We start from the raw sequence: 15,820 nt of genomic DNA, 5'->3' as shown, positions 1-15,820 counted from the left end.
TGCCTCACAATTCAGAAATTTTTCAACTATCATTAAATAAAATGCTAAAAAATAATTAATATTTACTGAAAGTTATTTTTTGCCTTAAGTTATCTTTGGATAAATGAATTTTACGATTCTGGGCAAAATTTTTTAATATGCTTAAGAAGTGCTTGAGGTTTAGCGAAATACCCAAAAAGTAAAATTAACATTATAGGGTCCAACCTTTGGATCTCTCTCCTGACCAAACTTTTGGGATCATATTTCCCAGATTACGGCTACCCCTTATACTTTAGGGGTCAAACATCCGAATCCGTCAAAAAAAATGGTATGTTTATTCAGAGAAAATAGGTTTTTGTATGGGATTTTTTAACTTAAATAAGTATTGTTTGCACTTATTAGCATATTTGTGGTCACCCCCTCGAACCATTAAGATTGAGTTCTAGTGCAAGAAGATCTGATCATTAGATCAAAAGCTATTCAGGGTGGTACGTTTTTCAATAAGAAGTTTCATAGAATTTTTCTAATCGTAAACAAATAGTAGGTTTTTGTAGTAGAAACCTACCATTAGTAAGGCTTTCTAATATTGCTTACCTTTATTAAAAAGATAAAGCCATTGAGCCGCTTCCATTCTTACTGTGGATAAGTTTTTGTTAAAAAAGACAAACTGAAAAATAAGCATTAAACTACATTAATTTCCAACACTATCTTGCTTCAAACCAAACTAATATGCCCATTGGTCAAGGTCATCATATATGGGAAAGGAAATATTAGGACCTTTTTTTTTCTGGAGAAAGTTCTTGGGATATAATTTTGTAGGGCATAGCAAAAGTCAAAATATATCAAAAACTGCAAATCAATTCAAAAATAAATCATATGTGTTGTAACTTATACTTGTGGTGAGGGTGCGTATAGATGGAAATTTCATTTAAGAATTCTGTAATCAGGCCAAACTTTTATTTAGACGAAAATATAATAACAGCACATAACACACACATATACTCTTTTCAGTGAGACTGACAGAAGTAAACATAAAGGTTGGATCAAAATTCGGCAGGTCTCTCACTGAGGCAATGATTCTTTTATAATAACTGGGTGTCAGATTAGTATTGTTATTGATAACCTTGGCGTTTTTTTTTTATTTCTCAATTGATGACTTTTGATTTTTAAAATTTTTGTGTGTTCCAGGTGGCTCAACTTCTATTTAGACATATTAGGAAGCTCCATTGTGTTGATTGCTACACTATTAGCCATTTATAATCGGCATTCACTGTCTACTGCTGAAATTGGTTTAATGATTACATACACTCTGTCTGTAAGTTTTAATTTATTTTATAAATTTTTAAGTTAATATTTATTTTATACAGTAGCTTCCTCATTATTTCTTACTTTGCATTATGATATAAAATTAATAAGAATGACACAATTAGATTTATGCTTTTTTATTGTTTGGCATATGCAGTTCTTGCTGAGGGGTGTATTAAAAATTAAATACTGAAAATTATTTAATTTAAAAAAAAAAAAAATATTTATTGTGTGAGGTTTGTTCTTATTTTACCTTTTGTTATCATTTTGGCCAATTAATTCATTTTATTGAGCATAAAATATTTTGGTTAATTAATTTTTTATTAATTATTTTACTTTTAGAAAAACGAAAGAAAAAATAACTATTGGTAAAGCAGTTTTTAATTTACCATGTTTAATTGTTTTATTTTTAAGAGACTTAAGTATTATTTAAACTTTTCATGTCCAAATTCATAATTTTTTTCCTAGTTAAACCTTTTCTGATACAATATGTGGAAAAAAGTCATTTGATTCTTTTAATATTTGATATTTTTGGAAATTTTTTAAGAAATACTTAGTGGAGTTTTGCATAATTTTAGGCATATCTTAAGACTATATGATTACCTACACTCTACATTTTTGATTAAATATAGATTCTCTAAGAAGTTGAGGTAACCAGCAAAAAATTACAACCAAAGCAATATGAATTTGAATGCTCTATGTGATAAAAAAAAAGCAATCAGCCCCAGTACACATTTGTAAACATAGTATTCAGCAAATTAAAAATATTTTGCCATCTTACCGCTTTTATCACACTTGCAGAAAGCAGAAATATCTATTGTAAAATTATTTTTAATGTTCAAACTATATCAACTTTTCAATTAACTTTTTAAAAGGATTAAAAACCGAAAACCTTTTTTTAAAAATAAAAAATTATTTTTTTTATATGATTGAATATTGAATATGCTTTAAGCAAACATTTATATCATGTTAAAATGTCTATTTTTTTCTCAATAGAATCTAATTTTATGCTACATTTTTTTTCAAGGTTACTGATGCAATGAAGTGGTTTGTTAGAATGAATACTGAATTGGAAAACAGATCTATTTCTGTTGAAAGAGTGGATGAATATTGTGAATTAAAATCAGAAGTACTTAAAATTTTTCTTTGTTTATCTTTTTTTAAATTAATTTTATTTTAATCAGTGTTTTTAAGTTAGTTTAAATAAACATAAAAATTTATTTTGAATATAATTATCACTATTAATATGAGTATGCTAATAACAACTTAAAATTATTCTTTATAACCTAATTAATTTTAATTACTGTTCCAATTGAAATTGCATTATATTTTCAAGTGCATAGTATATTTTAAAAGTGCTTAAAGGTGCCTATTTTAGATTTTCGTTCTTTAAAAGCCCTTAAAGGTGCTTTTTCCACTAAGGTGCCACTAGTGAGTAAAAAGTGCTTTATTTTTTCTTTATCAAAATGCGATTTTTAATTTGCCATTTCGATTGTCATCATAAATTACAAAAATGATTTTCACAATTTTCCCTCCCATATGTATCTGAAACTATAGTTATTTTATTATGATTAGATTATGTAAAGTCATTGAAAATGTTTTTGTAGTTTCTTAGTTTTATGTATATGAATGATGAATTTTAAATAATAGGAAATTTTTTTTTATTATTGCCATTGTCCTAAAAAATCCTATCTTAAATCAGTTAAAAAAAATTTTAAAAATATTTTTTGAATGCTTATTTTTTGTTGAGAAATTTGGCGGCTATGCATCCAGATTTTACATTGATTTTTGTATTTTAATACCCTTGGAAATAAGGGAAGCCCATCTGTTATACAATAATTATAATACAGTAATTTGAGCAGACATCTCTTAAATATAGAGTACTCTATAATCACCACTCTTCATATACTGTTGCAGAATCCTTGTCAAAAATGAAGAAATTAAAACGTGTAGATTAGGAATGGGACGCCCTGTGGCTGAATGGTAGCGCTTTGCGCTCCCTGTGCCACAGGTCCTGGGTTCGATCCTCGAGTCGGGCAAGGTTGACTCAGCCTTTCATTCCTTCTGTGGGTCGATAAATGAGTACCAAGTATGCTTGGGAACTAAATACTGGGGTTTCGTGTTCGACTGACCACCTGACCGGAACATTTGCTCTTGCACCAGAGCCCAAGGTCAAGAAAACTGAGATGGGCACAGTAGGCCTTGGTCCTCTATGGGCTGTCACACCACTGAGTTTAGTTTAGATTAGGAATGGTCATAATTAATTTTTCAATGTAATGAAACAAAGTCATTATCAAAATTTCACAGCATGCATAGTTAAATCATTAAAAGCAATGTGACTGATGAAACTGAAAGGAGGTGAAATGTGATAATTAGGAATATCTTTTGATTTCATCGAAAAATAAACTGGCCTTTGAGGTTTCCTTTGCTTTTTTTATTTCAGATTTGAAATCCTCACATCAGAATTAGGTAAAATCAAATATTTGCATAAATCCGACAAAGAAATTTTTTCCCAGTGTCAACTCTCTTTTCTGTTGTTTAATATTATTTAGTTTCACTTCTATGAGCAATAATAATTCAATGGGTTAGGCACTGAGCTGAGCTGTGAATGACTAGGTTTCTATCTTTGGTGGCAAATTGAAGCCAACCCAGATTTAAATTAATGATTCCTATTTAGTCTGAGAAGTGAATGGAGCATTTTCCTTATGTTTCCATTCGACTCAAAATTGGGGAACTTATCCTCCATGACCCCTCTTGGCCGAAAATTGGCTATTGTTGGAGTGTTTTATTTTTTCCCCTTTTTGTTCAGAAACATATTTTTGAATGTCTTTTTATTACATGGCAAAAAAATTCTGTGTTATTTAACTGCCTTTTAAAGTTTGTTATAGTTATGCTTTTTAGTTTGTTTGCTACCTTTTTAAAGTTTTAGTTTATTTCCAATTTTAAAAATTCAAATTATATTTTACTTCTGTTTATTTCATAATTTTAAAAACATTGACACCATGATGTTAATGATCTCAAAATTACTTTCATGACTCGCCAGGTCTGCAACTAACTGTTGTGCTAGCATTTTACTTTACTTTTTTTTTTTTTACTTCAATGATCAATTGTGACGAAAGCATGTTTATACTGTATTTTAAGAAAATTCTGAATGCTTTAAACTAACTTTCAAAATTAATTCAGGGAGTTTGGTAATTTTAAAAGCCTAGATCAAATTTTTATATATTTATTTCATAATTTTAAAAGTATATTACTTTAAAAAAATATCTGGGTTTCTAAATATTTAAGCTCACTTTTCTGAATTTATTTTAGGCTAGTTGGAAACTGACTCAAGAAAATGTGCCAGATAATTGGCCCTCAGAGGGTAATATACTTTTTCAGAATTACAGCACAAGATACAGAGATGATTTGGATCTCGTATTGAGGGAAATAAATCTCTCAATTAACGGAGGAGAAAAAGTAAGAAAATAAGAACTATTTTTAGGAATATGTGTGAAAAAACTATAGTTTGTTTATTTAAACACATCTAATTTTTTAAACTCTTCATTTAAAAATAATGTTTTTTCATTAGGTATATAACATTTTCATGGTCTTTAAGATTCGTTCTATATCTAAATTTGTTTATTATTTAAGTTTTAATAAGTACTGAAAATAATACATAATCTCTATGTTATGAGGTGCCGGCTAGATGGTCGAGTGGTTAGTGTGCCTGACTGTGAAGCCAATGACTGCGGGTTCGAATCCCACTCAGGACATGGATGTTTCTCTCTGTGTGTTGTTCACTATTATGTGATGTGTGAATGTGGCCCACCCTATAAACGGGTATCTGTGGCAGTGTGGCGTGGGTAATGTTGCTCACCTCCATGACTTAGGTTCACAAGTGCCTACTGGGTAACGTTAAATGAGTAACACTTCTGACATCTTCCTAGGCGAAGAACGTAAAAAAGTTCAGTGCCTGCCGTTAGAAAAAGAAAAAAATTATTATGAGGTTTATTTTTATAGAATTTCATTAAAAAGGTCAAAAACTAATTATTAAAATTGTAATAATTTTTTTACTTACTCTGTTGAAGAGGTAAAAAACAGTTTAAATTCATTTTAATACATTAAAAATTAATGTGTTAAAATAAATTTAAAGTCTTTGCATAAAAATTATTCTTGTACTTTATTTTTCATAGTACTTAAAAATCTATCATGGACTATTTTTTCACCAGACAAGGTTATTATTATGATTATAGCTGTTCTGAAATTTTAATAAATTACATTACTTAAATTGACTAAAATGTACAATTTCAAAATTAATTTGTTAAGAAAATTGCAAGCATTTGTTAGAACATTATTGCTGCATATTATTTAGCATAGTAATTTAAAAATACAGTCAACATTCAATGTAACGACTCCTGTGGTTCAAGCAAAAATGAACATGCTGAGACCGCTAAATTATAAATGTCTTAAACTATTTCAAATATTTTCTAATAGCTCGCAATTACTGGTCTTGTTTTGAAAAAAACATGCTGCACTTTAAAAAGAATTATAAAGCAGGCAGAATATTTGCTAATAAAACAGTTTTTTTCACCTCAATAAAGTACAATACTTTTTAAAATTAGGCATTAACTAGCAAGTCATTCAATGAATTTTTTTATTTTGGAATTTTCTCTCACAATAATGACTTTTTGTGAAATTAGGACTTCTTGTTCGTCTGTCTTTAGAATTGCATGAAGATTTTTAATTGTTAGCAAGTGTTAAGTTATTGTTAAATGCTTTTCTGAATCTCAAATATTTTATCAATTTGTGATTTTGACGTTATTCTTCTGCCCACTTTCTTCTAAATTTTTAATTTCTGTTTAAAGCATTTTATTACTTTAGCTCTAAGTCACTTTCACCAAACATACATCCTGAAAACTGTTAAGTCTAGGTAAAAATAAAATAAAGAATGTGAATATCTCCCATTTTAAATCCAAAATAAACCAACTACTGCAACATTTCCACAAAAAATAAGTTTATATAAATGTCCAACAAGGAAAGTAGGATAGTTAATTATATATTCACAGTTTTAGTTCTTAGCATTGAAAAGTAATTTATAGAAAAGTAATTGCTACAAAGAATATCTAGCTACCAAATCAAAAATTTTCTTTTAAATTTAAACTCAGATTAATTTACGGTACTTTTTTATTCAATAATGCATAAATAATTTGTGCAAAATTTTATACAATTGCTATTTAATTAAGAATGAATTGACATTAAAAAGCTAAATTTCTATATCAGTTAATATTTCTGTACTAAAGCATATTAACACAAACACATAGAGACATTAAAAAATATTTAAAAAAATCTTCAGTTCTGAAGCGTTTCAAAGGAAAATAAAGGAATCTAATTATTATGTCGTAATTCCCTTACAAAGTTGAATAGATCTAGAAATGAATGGTTCAATTAAGATGTTGTTGCTTACCTCCCATCTGGTCTGACAAAGCATGCCAGATCTAAGAATCCGTTGACAATCAAAAAATCATATACAAGAAGAGAAGATGAATGAATTCCCTCCTTTATGAGTCCTTATCAGTTGTGTTCAGGTGAAGCCTGGTGTTGGTGGTACTTGGGGCAAAGTGGGTAATTGATTCAGATGTTCAAATAGGCATTAAAATAACATTGCGTTGATGGAATAGCAAACAAACCTTCATGTACCTGCTATTATAATGGAAGGTCATACTAAAGAACATAGACTCAATATCACACACTATTTTAACATATCTGCTTTCTTCAATTATCCAATTTATCATGTGTGTTTTCTTCCATTATTCAATTATTAAATCCATTTATTTCATTTATAATGTAAATTATTTCTGAATTTCAGCCAAATAGTGCTTATAGAATCTGCAGTCACCTCTAAAACGAGTAAACAATAATGGAGTCACATATCTGAATACAAATCTATTTCTAGAACTAAAATAATGAATTTTTATTTCTTAAAAATTTTATTATATGCATATAATCAAATGCATATAATTTTATATAATTTTTTTCTTTTTCATCTATTTTTAAATTCAAATGTTTTGAGTGTAGGCAAGAGGAAGAAATTTACTAAATGTCCGGTTTTCAAATTCTGAGTTCCACAAAGAATTGCATCCTACCTCTGATATTATTTTTTACCCATTAAACTTGACTTATTTTAAAATTCGTTTGAAAAGAAACGATTGTTAATTTTTTAAATTTATTTTTAAAAACTATGTATTAATTGTATTTTTAGGTTGGAATTGTTGGACGAACTGGTGCAGGCAAATCTTCCATAACAATGGCCCTCTTTAGAGTAATTGAACCAGTGTTAGGCACCATTTTCATTGATGACATTGATGTCACACAAATAGGACTGCATACTTTGAGGTCAAAACTAACTATAATTCCACAGGTAACTTTAATTTTTATATCAACATAAAAATGTGGAGAAAGGCATTGGGATTCCTAATTAATATTTAAGCTCGAATAAAACAAGAAAGGCTATCGAAATATGACAAATCACTAGTGTGGAAGGTGGGTACATAAACATCAAAGCTTGTTTAATTACTTGTTAAAACTGGAAAGTCTTCCTAATAATCGTCTTTTTAATTTATCTCTGTTTTTTCTGAAAATCAATCAGTTTTTTGACATTTTGCACACTTGCCTCTTCCTTAAAAATTTGTGATGTTTTTTTGTCATTCAATGTGTGTATACTTGTTTTAAGCATTTGTATTAGCTTTTCCAGTTTATAACTTGGAAGAGAAGAAAAAATATCTATGTTTATGTATAGCTTTATGTTTTTTGATATCTCCTTTTTGAATTTGTAAAGCCGTAATCTTTTAATTTACTTTATTGTTGTTAAATTCTTCATAATTAATATAAAGTTTTTTCTTGCTTTCTATAGTTTTATATTAAATATATTTATTTTAATATGTTTTGTTAAATAATTTTAGGATCCTGTTTTGTTTACTGGCACTTTGAGGTCAAATTTAGACCCCAATGATGAATATAGTGAGGAGGAATTGTGGAAGAGTTTAGAGAGATCACATTTGAAAGAATTTGTGTCAAATTTAGTTGAAGGATTAAACTACACTGTTGAAGAAAATGGGGCCAATCTTAGGTATCATTTAAAGCTTTAAATATACCTCATTAATTTTTTTGAAATTAAAATTTGATTAAATTTATAAATATTAAATGGATTTATCAGATATTCTCTTTAATTAAAAATATTAAGTCAAAATGTAATGTGTATATATTAGCTGTAAAAACCCAATTGGGCTCTCCTATAAAATATAATGGATAATTTTTTTCTTTTGGTGAATTAATCCAAAAGTATTCAATATTTTTAATGATGATGAATTCTTTTTGTAGTGGTCAGGAAACCATTGACACTTGTACTGTCTTCAAAATCATAGTTCTTATTGTGTTTTGAGAATTTTAATCAATTCTTGTCATTTTGATTGACTATAAATTTTATTTGAGCCATGATGGCACAATGTATGAAGCACTGAGCTGTCATTTTGTAAGACCCATCTCTGATGGCAGTATGAAGTCTTTAAATTTATGGGTACTACCTTGTTTTGGAAGTAATAGTAGCAGGTGTGAAATGCTGACAGCTCTGCCTGCTACCATTATGTTTCAAAATTTTTTATTCTAAATACTCATAATATCCTGTTTTAACCATAAATTGGTTCTTGTAGGAACGAGGCTTCATTTTGTAATAAAATAATGTTACAATCTGTAGTCGGAAGTAAAACGTTGCAAGTAATGAAGCAACCATAGTCATTACTTTTTTTGTAGTGTAATGTGCTGCTTTTTGAAAAAAGTACTGTAGTGAGTAGTACAATATGAAGAAAACAGTTGTTTTTAGTGACGTTTTAGCTATATTGAAATAATACTTAATACTTAATATTGAAATAAGATTCAAACACAACTAATTCTTTTTAATCTGATTGGTAGCAATATTACACTAAGTCCATCAGAGGACACAATGAAAATGTTCTCACTGTACTTTACATAGTTTTCCCCATTACGTTAGTTTAAGCTTAAAAACTTAATAGAATTATAAACATTTGATTATTTTTTAGCGTCTCTTGTAATAAATATTTGCTGTCGAGAAAGATATAAAAAGGTGAAGATTTGAAGATTATATAGAAAATATCATAAAAAATGAATTTTCTCATTTACTACTCCAAGCCATTTTTTAAAATTCTTCCATTTTTTAAAATTTTGATCTTGAGTGCAAGCTGAATAGCCCAGAAAAATTAAAATTCTAACTGTAGTTAAGTAATGATATTTTTAAAGTAGTTTATAATCACTACATTTAAAAAAAATAGTTGTAGTTATATTTGCAACTACAAAAAAAAAAAAAGAAAAAGACCAGTGTACTTTTTCTGACCACTTTTTAAAATTCTTCCTGTGATGGGCAGGAATTCCAAAGGAGTGCTGCAATTAAAAGGAAAATAATAAGAATGTCAAAAAATTGCTTTATCTACTTATGTTTTAATTTTATTAAGTTAAATTTTAAAGAAGATATTCATTTATTTCAGTTCTGGTCAAAAGCAGCTGGTTTGCTTAGCTAGGGCTCTTTTGAAAAAGACAAAAATATTGATATTGGATGAGGCAACTGCATCAGTAGATATGGAAACCGATAATCTCATTCAAAATACAATCAGAACTGCGTTTGCTGACTATACGGTCATTACAATTGCTCACAGAATAAATACGGTTCTTGATTATGATAAGTAAGTAATAATTATGAAATATGTGTTTTTTATATTTAATAGTTTTTAATATTATTCTTTAAACTGATTCTTAATGGCTTATTATTTGGGTATTCATGCTTTGTTTAAATTGATTGTTTATTTAATCTAAAAACTTTTTGAGCTACAGAATTTTCACACTCATGTAGTTCATAATAAAAAGAAAGTTTGATACTAAATTGTAAACACTTAAAAATAGTACATGATTTCTGTCAATAAGAATTTTTTGCTAAATTAAAGAATTGAAACTTGCTGCCCTACCTACATTATTTATTAAAAATTAAAAGAAAAAATTACTCTGTTTGAATTGATGTAATCACTGTGACTTGTACATTCATAAATTCAAAGCAGCAGTAGCAGATTATTTCTTCTTCATCTTTTATCTACGTTTAAACTTCTCCTTTTCAGCTCTGATGTCTTGCAAACTTATTTCTCTATTTCATATTTATTCTACTTATTTCTCTATTTTATTTATTTCATATTTATTTCTCTATTTCAAACTTATTTCTCTATTTCACATTTATTCTACTTATTTCTCTATTTTATTTATTTCATATTTATTTCTCTATTTCAAACTTATTTCTCTATACATCATTTTTATAAAACATTAATTCTCATATACTTATTTTTTAGAATCATAGTTATGGAAAATGGAATGATTCTTGAAATTGGGAGCCCTTTACAATTACAACAGAATAAAGAATCCAGATTTTATGATTTGTGTAAAGAATCAGCCTTAATCTAAGGTTTCAAATTTGTTTTATTTTTTTTACGATTTTAAATATCAGCTTATTTAAGGATTTTTTCATCATTTTCAAATGAGCTTATTAATGTGATTTTGAATATTAAATGGTCTGGTCTGTAAATTCAATAATTAAGATAATAGCGAATATTTTAGTTTTTATTGATTGTATATTTTTAAAATTGTATTATTAAAATTTATCTTAAAAAATGACAATTTTAATAAATTTATTTTTTAAATACTAGTCTTATTAGTTTCATTATTGATATATGAATATTAATTGACAATATGAGTGTTTAATATGCATCCAAAATGCAGAGATGCCTTGTGTGTATAAAAATATTATTATAATTGCGTAGAAACGTAATTCATTTTTATTCATTTAATTGGTCAATCATAGCAACCACTATGACTTATATTGCAAATCATATATATATTTGAAATGAAAATATCCTTGCATTCAGTTTTAGTTGTAAAGTGATAGAAATATGCTAGGAAAAGTTGATAATTTGAATGTCTGTTAGAAATTTTTTGCTCTTTGCTAGCCATTACTTTTTACAGTTTTAGGTGCATATGGTATTCATGAAAATGCCATCTAAAATAAACACACACACTGGCCAATAAAATTAGGAACCTGTGAGATTTTTTATAAAATGCTCGTTAGCGTTCAAAGGTTTGGTGGGATCATCTTGCAGTTTGTTGATTTGGAAGAGTTACCCTGATGTTTCATGAGGCAAAACAAAAAGCCGTGCAATATGCATTGGCATATTAAGTGCTTCCTGTAATGTTACATTTTTATTCAAAATGTTATGTACACGTCATGGACAATAATGCAACTATAAATAGCACCAGATGTGCTCAAAATTGATTCAATAAACATCAATCTTCTTTTGATGCCTTCTCGTACCACCGCAAAGCTTAAATCTTTATTCGATAAAAAATGTTTGGGACAAGCTGACAAGATACACTTGACAGCAATCTGTTTTAGCTTCCATCATGAGATCCGTCTAGGTTTGACAGCTTCTATCTAATTTACAGGTTCTTAAAGTCTGTGTAACGAATACACAGTATACTGTGGCTATAAATGTACTCCAGAAGTTTGTAAAATCTATGCCTACATGAATTTGAGCTGTTATTAATGCAAGAGGAGGTCTCATAAAATATTCTCATAAGATCTAGGGCTCATAAGATATTCTCATAAGATCTAAGGTTTTCAATTCATTGGTCTGGGTGTGTAGTTATATACAAATAATATCACAAGGAAAATCTTCAATTGATAGCTAGCCTATGTTCATTCTAATTCTCTGTTGAGTAAAAATATTTTTCAAAGTATGCAGTGGAGGTTTTATTGCCCAAGATGGGCCTTCAGTATACTTCCCTTACATCCATACGTTTGCATGTCCTACCAGGCTTATTAATTTACAAACTACATGCTAAATGAAATTTTTGTATGGCCCAACATCTTCTTCCAATGTATGCTGAATACATTGAAGAAACCATATAAATGTGCACATGTGAATGTGACATTTGATTTAAAGAAACTTATTTCAGCATAATCCTCCTCACTTTGTCGAGAGACAAAACAGTAAAATACGAATTATTAGAGTCTGTCTATGGAAAGAACTCCCCTCGCCATTTCTCCAAAGCAGTGGTGGTAATGGTTACGAGGTTTAACTATTTCGAGTGAAAGTGTTGGGTCAATATTTAAGACAAGTTTAGGTTTGAGGGAAAGGGAGAGAGAAGTTTCCCTCTTTGAAATGCGCAATTTCCTGTTTACATGTATCAACAGGCTGACTTATATATTAATGCGAGGGGAGTTCTTTCCGTAGATAAGCTGTAGGTAGGAATGAAGAGATAAAAAACATCTGTTTCGGCAAAAGATCTCGAAAGAAAGAAATTTTTCTACAACTAAGAATAAATAGTCATTATTTAAAACCAAAAAAGTGAAGAAAAAATTGTAATAAATTTCGAACAAATTAGAACTTTGAAAAAAAAAATTGTGATAAGTTTATAAAGGACCATTTCAGTTCGTCAAATTTCAACTATGTTGTTCATTTCAGCAATTCATTTTCCATTCTATGTTGTTCCATTTCAGCTATGTTGTTCATTCAGCTGTAGATGAGCCCGTGTGTCTTTTTTTCTTTCTTTTTTTTTTACTGCAAGTTTAGCAGTTAATAATTCTCGAACTAATTGTTGAATGTTAATTTTTTTTCAATTCCAGCATTCGTTTTATTTTACCATCATTGTATAGTTTTATACAGACTTCTGTAATTTCAAGTTTTTAAGTCTCATAGTTTTTGTTTAGCAAAACAAAATGTAATGTTAAGTTGAGAACACAAAACATTGGCGCTAACAATTTTTTTAATATCGAGAGGAATAAATACGATTAGGTAAAAAAAAATTGAGGAAGCTTTTAATCGGCACCTTCCTTGGGTTAGTAATGTTTAAATATTTTCATCCTCTGCATACGTGGAGTACATTCTCAGGGTTTCATTATGCCCACACACAAACTTTGAATCCATTAATAAAATATAATCCACCACAAAGTTTATTAACTACAAATCATTTGTGGTTGCCCCCCCCCTTTTACATGGTGGAGACTACAAGATGGGGACTCAAAGTCCACCCCTCCATGAGCATCAATTAGTCCCTTGCGATGGCCTCACTTAGGAACCACATAGATTAAAAAACATTCCTTTGCAAATGAATTGAGAGAAAGAGGCAGAAAAGACAAATCTAATGTGACACCCATACCTCATGTGAGAAAGGGAAAGCAAGACTACGAGAGGTAGTAGAAGGCAAAGAATCAACTCTCGATATTAGTTTATATAAATATTATCGTCGAGCTTTTTAATTCACAAAAATTCGTGTTTGACCAATAAGCTGCCTTTACCAAAAATTGCTTTTTGTACTTTCATTTGCTATATTAAAAGTGTTAAAAAAAATTTAAAAAATAAGTTAATTTGTGGACATGAATGTCTTAATGGATCAATTCTAATTTTAGAGCTAAAAATTTAGAACTAATCGATCACAAAGGCACGAAACGATAAATTTGTGTGAGGTGTGAATGAATGTAAAATGCTGTAATATTTATGTGTGTGTGTGTATGTGAGCTTATTTTATTAAACTTTAGATCCCCAATATCTCCTCTAAGATTGAAAGTAGAGCGCATCAATTAGCGAAATTACTGTAGTTGATACCAAGAGTGTAGGTATAGTTTTTTCATGGGGGGTGTTTTGTGATTGAGGAATTTATTATCTAGAAGATGTAATATAATTAAACCAGTGACATACATACAAGTAAACTCTTTTTGGTTTTGATAAAATAATTTAATACAGTTTTCACTGTAAGCTTCATTTGAAAGCTAAAAATCACAACCAGTGATCTAAATGAAGATCAAAATAAAGACAAGCCATAAACGTCGTTGATCGCTTCCCTTCGATTGGGAGATAAGCGAAATTCAAATAAAAAGAACATTAAAACAAAACCACCGTTATTGTCAAAAATTCACGTATAAAATATCAATAAAAATTCATCTGTTCACCGCAAATTATAATGCGTTTAAGCAGCCAAAATAATACCGTCGAACCCCGCTATACTGAACACGGTTTATAGTGAACTCCCGGATATAGTGAACGAAATGTTTGGTCCTGTGTCTTACTATACACGCATAATGTTATTTTTTTGTGGATATAGTGAACCAAAAAAGTGAAGAAGTTGAATATAATGAACTTTTTTCTGTCTTCGACTGATTTTTTTCTTCATTTTTTTTTGTAATAATTTTGAAATTTCTACTTCGAAATAAATACATATACCGATTTTTAAAACCATCTATAGAGGTTGATACTTTTTTTCGTAGTTTGTAGTGTAGTGTACTATTTTTATTTATAAGAAAAATAGTGCAGTATGTAATACGATGCAAAAAAGCAATGGTAGCGATTCCTATTATCGACTTTTAACGTTTGTTTAGTAAAAAACAAGGTTCAAACGCAGCTAATTTTTTGAATCGTATAGGTACAAATTTTCGCGAATCTGGGTTCGTCAAAGAACGCTATGAGAATGAACCGGTCGCTGAGCGTTAATAAGTATGTATTTAGAATTACGCATTACTAATATTTAAACTAGCCATTATGAATAATGGCTAATTTAAAACTTTCTTTACACCTTAAAATGCGAATGCGATTGTAGTGCACCAAAGAAAAAAAAAATAGACCTCCTGTATAACTTTTGATCCCCTAATGATCGGATTTTCACGTTCTAGGACTCATCTTAATAGCTCGAGGGGGTGACTTCAAATATGCAGACGGTATTTTAGGTTACAAAATTAGACACAAAAACGTACTTTCTCTGAATAAACATACAATTTTTTTGATGGAATCGGTTTAATGACTTTCAAAATATGAGAGTAGCCGCAATCTGGGAAATGTGATCCCATTATTGGTCTGGAGAGGGCTCCCAAGTTTGGACCCCCTAATGCTAATTTTACTTTTTTGGTATTTCGCTAAATCTCAATAACTTTTTAAGCAAATTGAAAAATATTTGCGCACAATTATAAAATTCGTTTACTGAAAGATAATTCTATGCTAAAAATAACTTTTAGTAAATATTTATTATTTTTTATTTGAATTGTAAGGTATACAATTTTATACATAATTTTAAGGAATTGTAATTTTACATGGAAAAATACAAGCTTTGAGCGAAATCGCTTTAATAGTTCCTGAGAAATTTAATTTAAAAAAAAGTCAGATGCTTACAAATCGGTTTATCAGGAATTATTCGGCTTTTTTTTGCTTAAATTTCGTATTTTGCCATGTAACATTACATTCTTTAAAACGATATAAAAAATTGTATATCTTTCAATTTAAAATTTTTTCGACTATTTTCAAATACAGGGCCGCCCCGAGGAATAAGCCTGGTAAGCGGCTGCGTAGGGCGCCGAGTAAATGGGAGCCAAAGTCCGATAAGGCTAAATTTTATTTTATAACCGTCGTTGAACAGCCAACTGAATTTTCAGTTTACGACTGCCATTGTTCATATCCGTAGC

The 15,820-nt window shown here is 29.0% G+C and overlaps 1 protein-coding gene across 1 annotated transcript in view; it reads left to right on the top strand.

The window, feature by feature from the left end:
- The window catches only part of LOC107453149 (multidrug resistance-associated protein 1), a 45,858-nt gene extending 34,838 nt beyond the window's left edge, over positions 1-11,020 (top strand). Inside the window, 7 exon segments of the mRNA XM_016069850.4 lie at positions 1,168-1,294; positions 2,312-2,413; positions 4,597-4,743; positions 7,526-7,684; positions 8,226-8,392; positions 9,822-10,016; positions 10,668-11,020. Of these exon segments, the coding sequence (XP_015925336.3) occupies positions 1,168-1,294; positions 2,312-2,413; positions 4,597-4,743; positions 7,526-7,684; positions 8,226-8,392; positions 9,822-10,016; positions 10,668-10,779 (1,009 nt within the window). The 3' untranslated portion in view covers positions 10,780-11,020.
- The last annotated feature ends 4,800 nt before the right edge of the window (positions 11,021-15,820 follow it).

Source organism: Parasteatoda tepidariorum, chromosome 9 (assembly GCF_043381705.1).
Source record: "Parasteatoda tepidariorum isolate YZ-2023 chromosome 9, CAS_Ptep_4.0, whole genome shotgun sequence".
Classification (NCBI taxonomy): Eukaryota; Metazoa; Arthropoda; class Arachnida; order Araneae; family Theridiidae; genus Parasteatoda; species Parasteatoda tepidariorum.
This window is presented reverse-complemented; position numbering and strand designations above follow the sequence as displayed.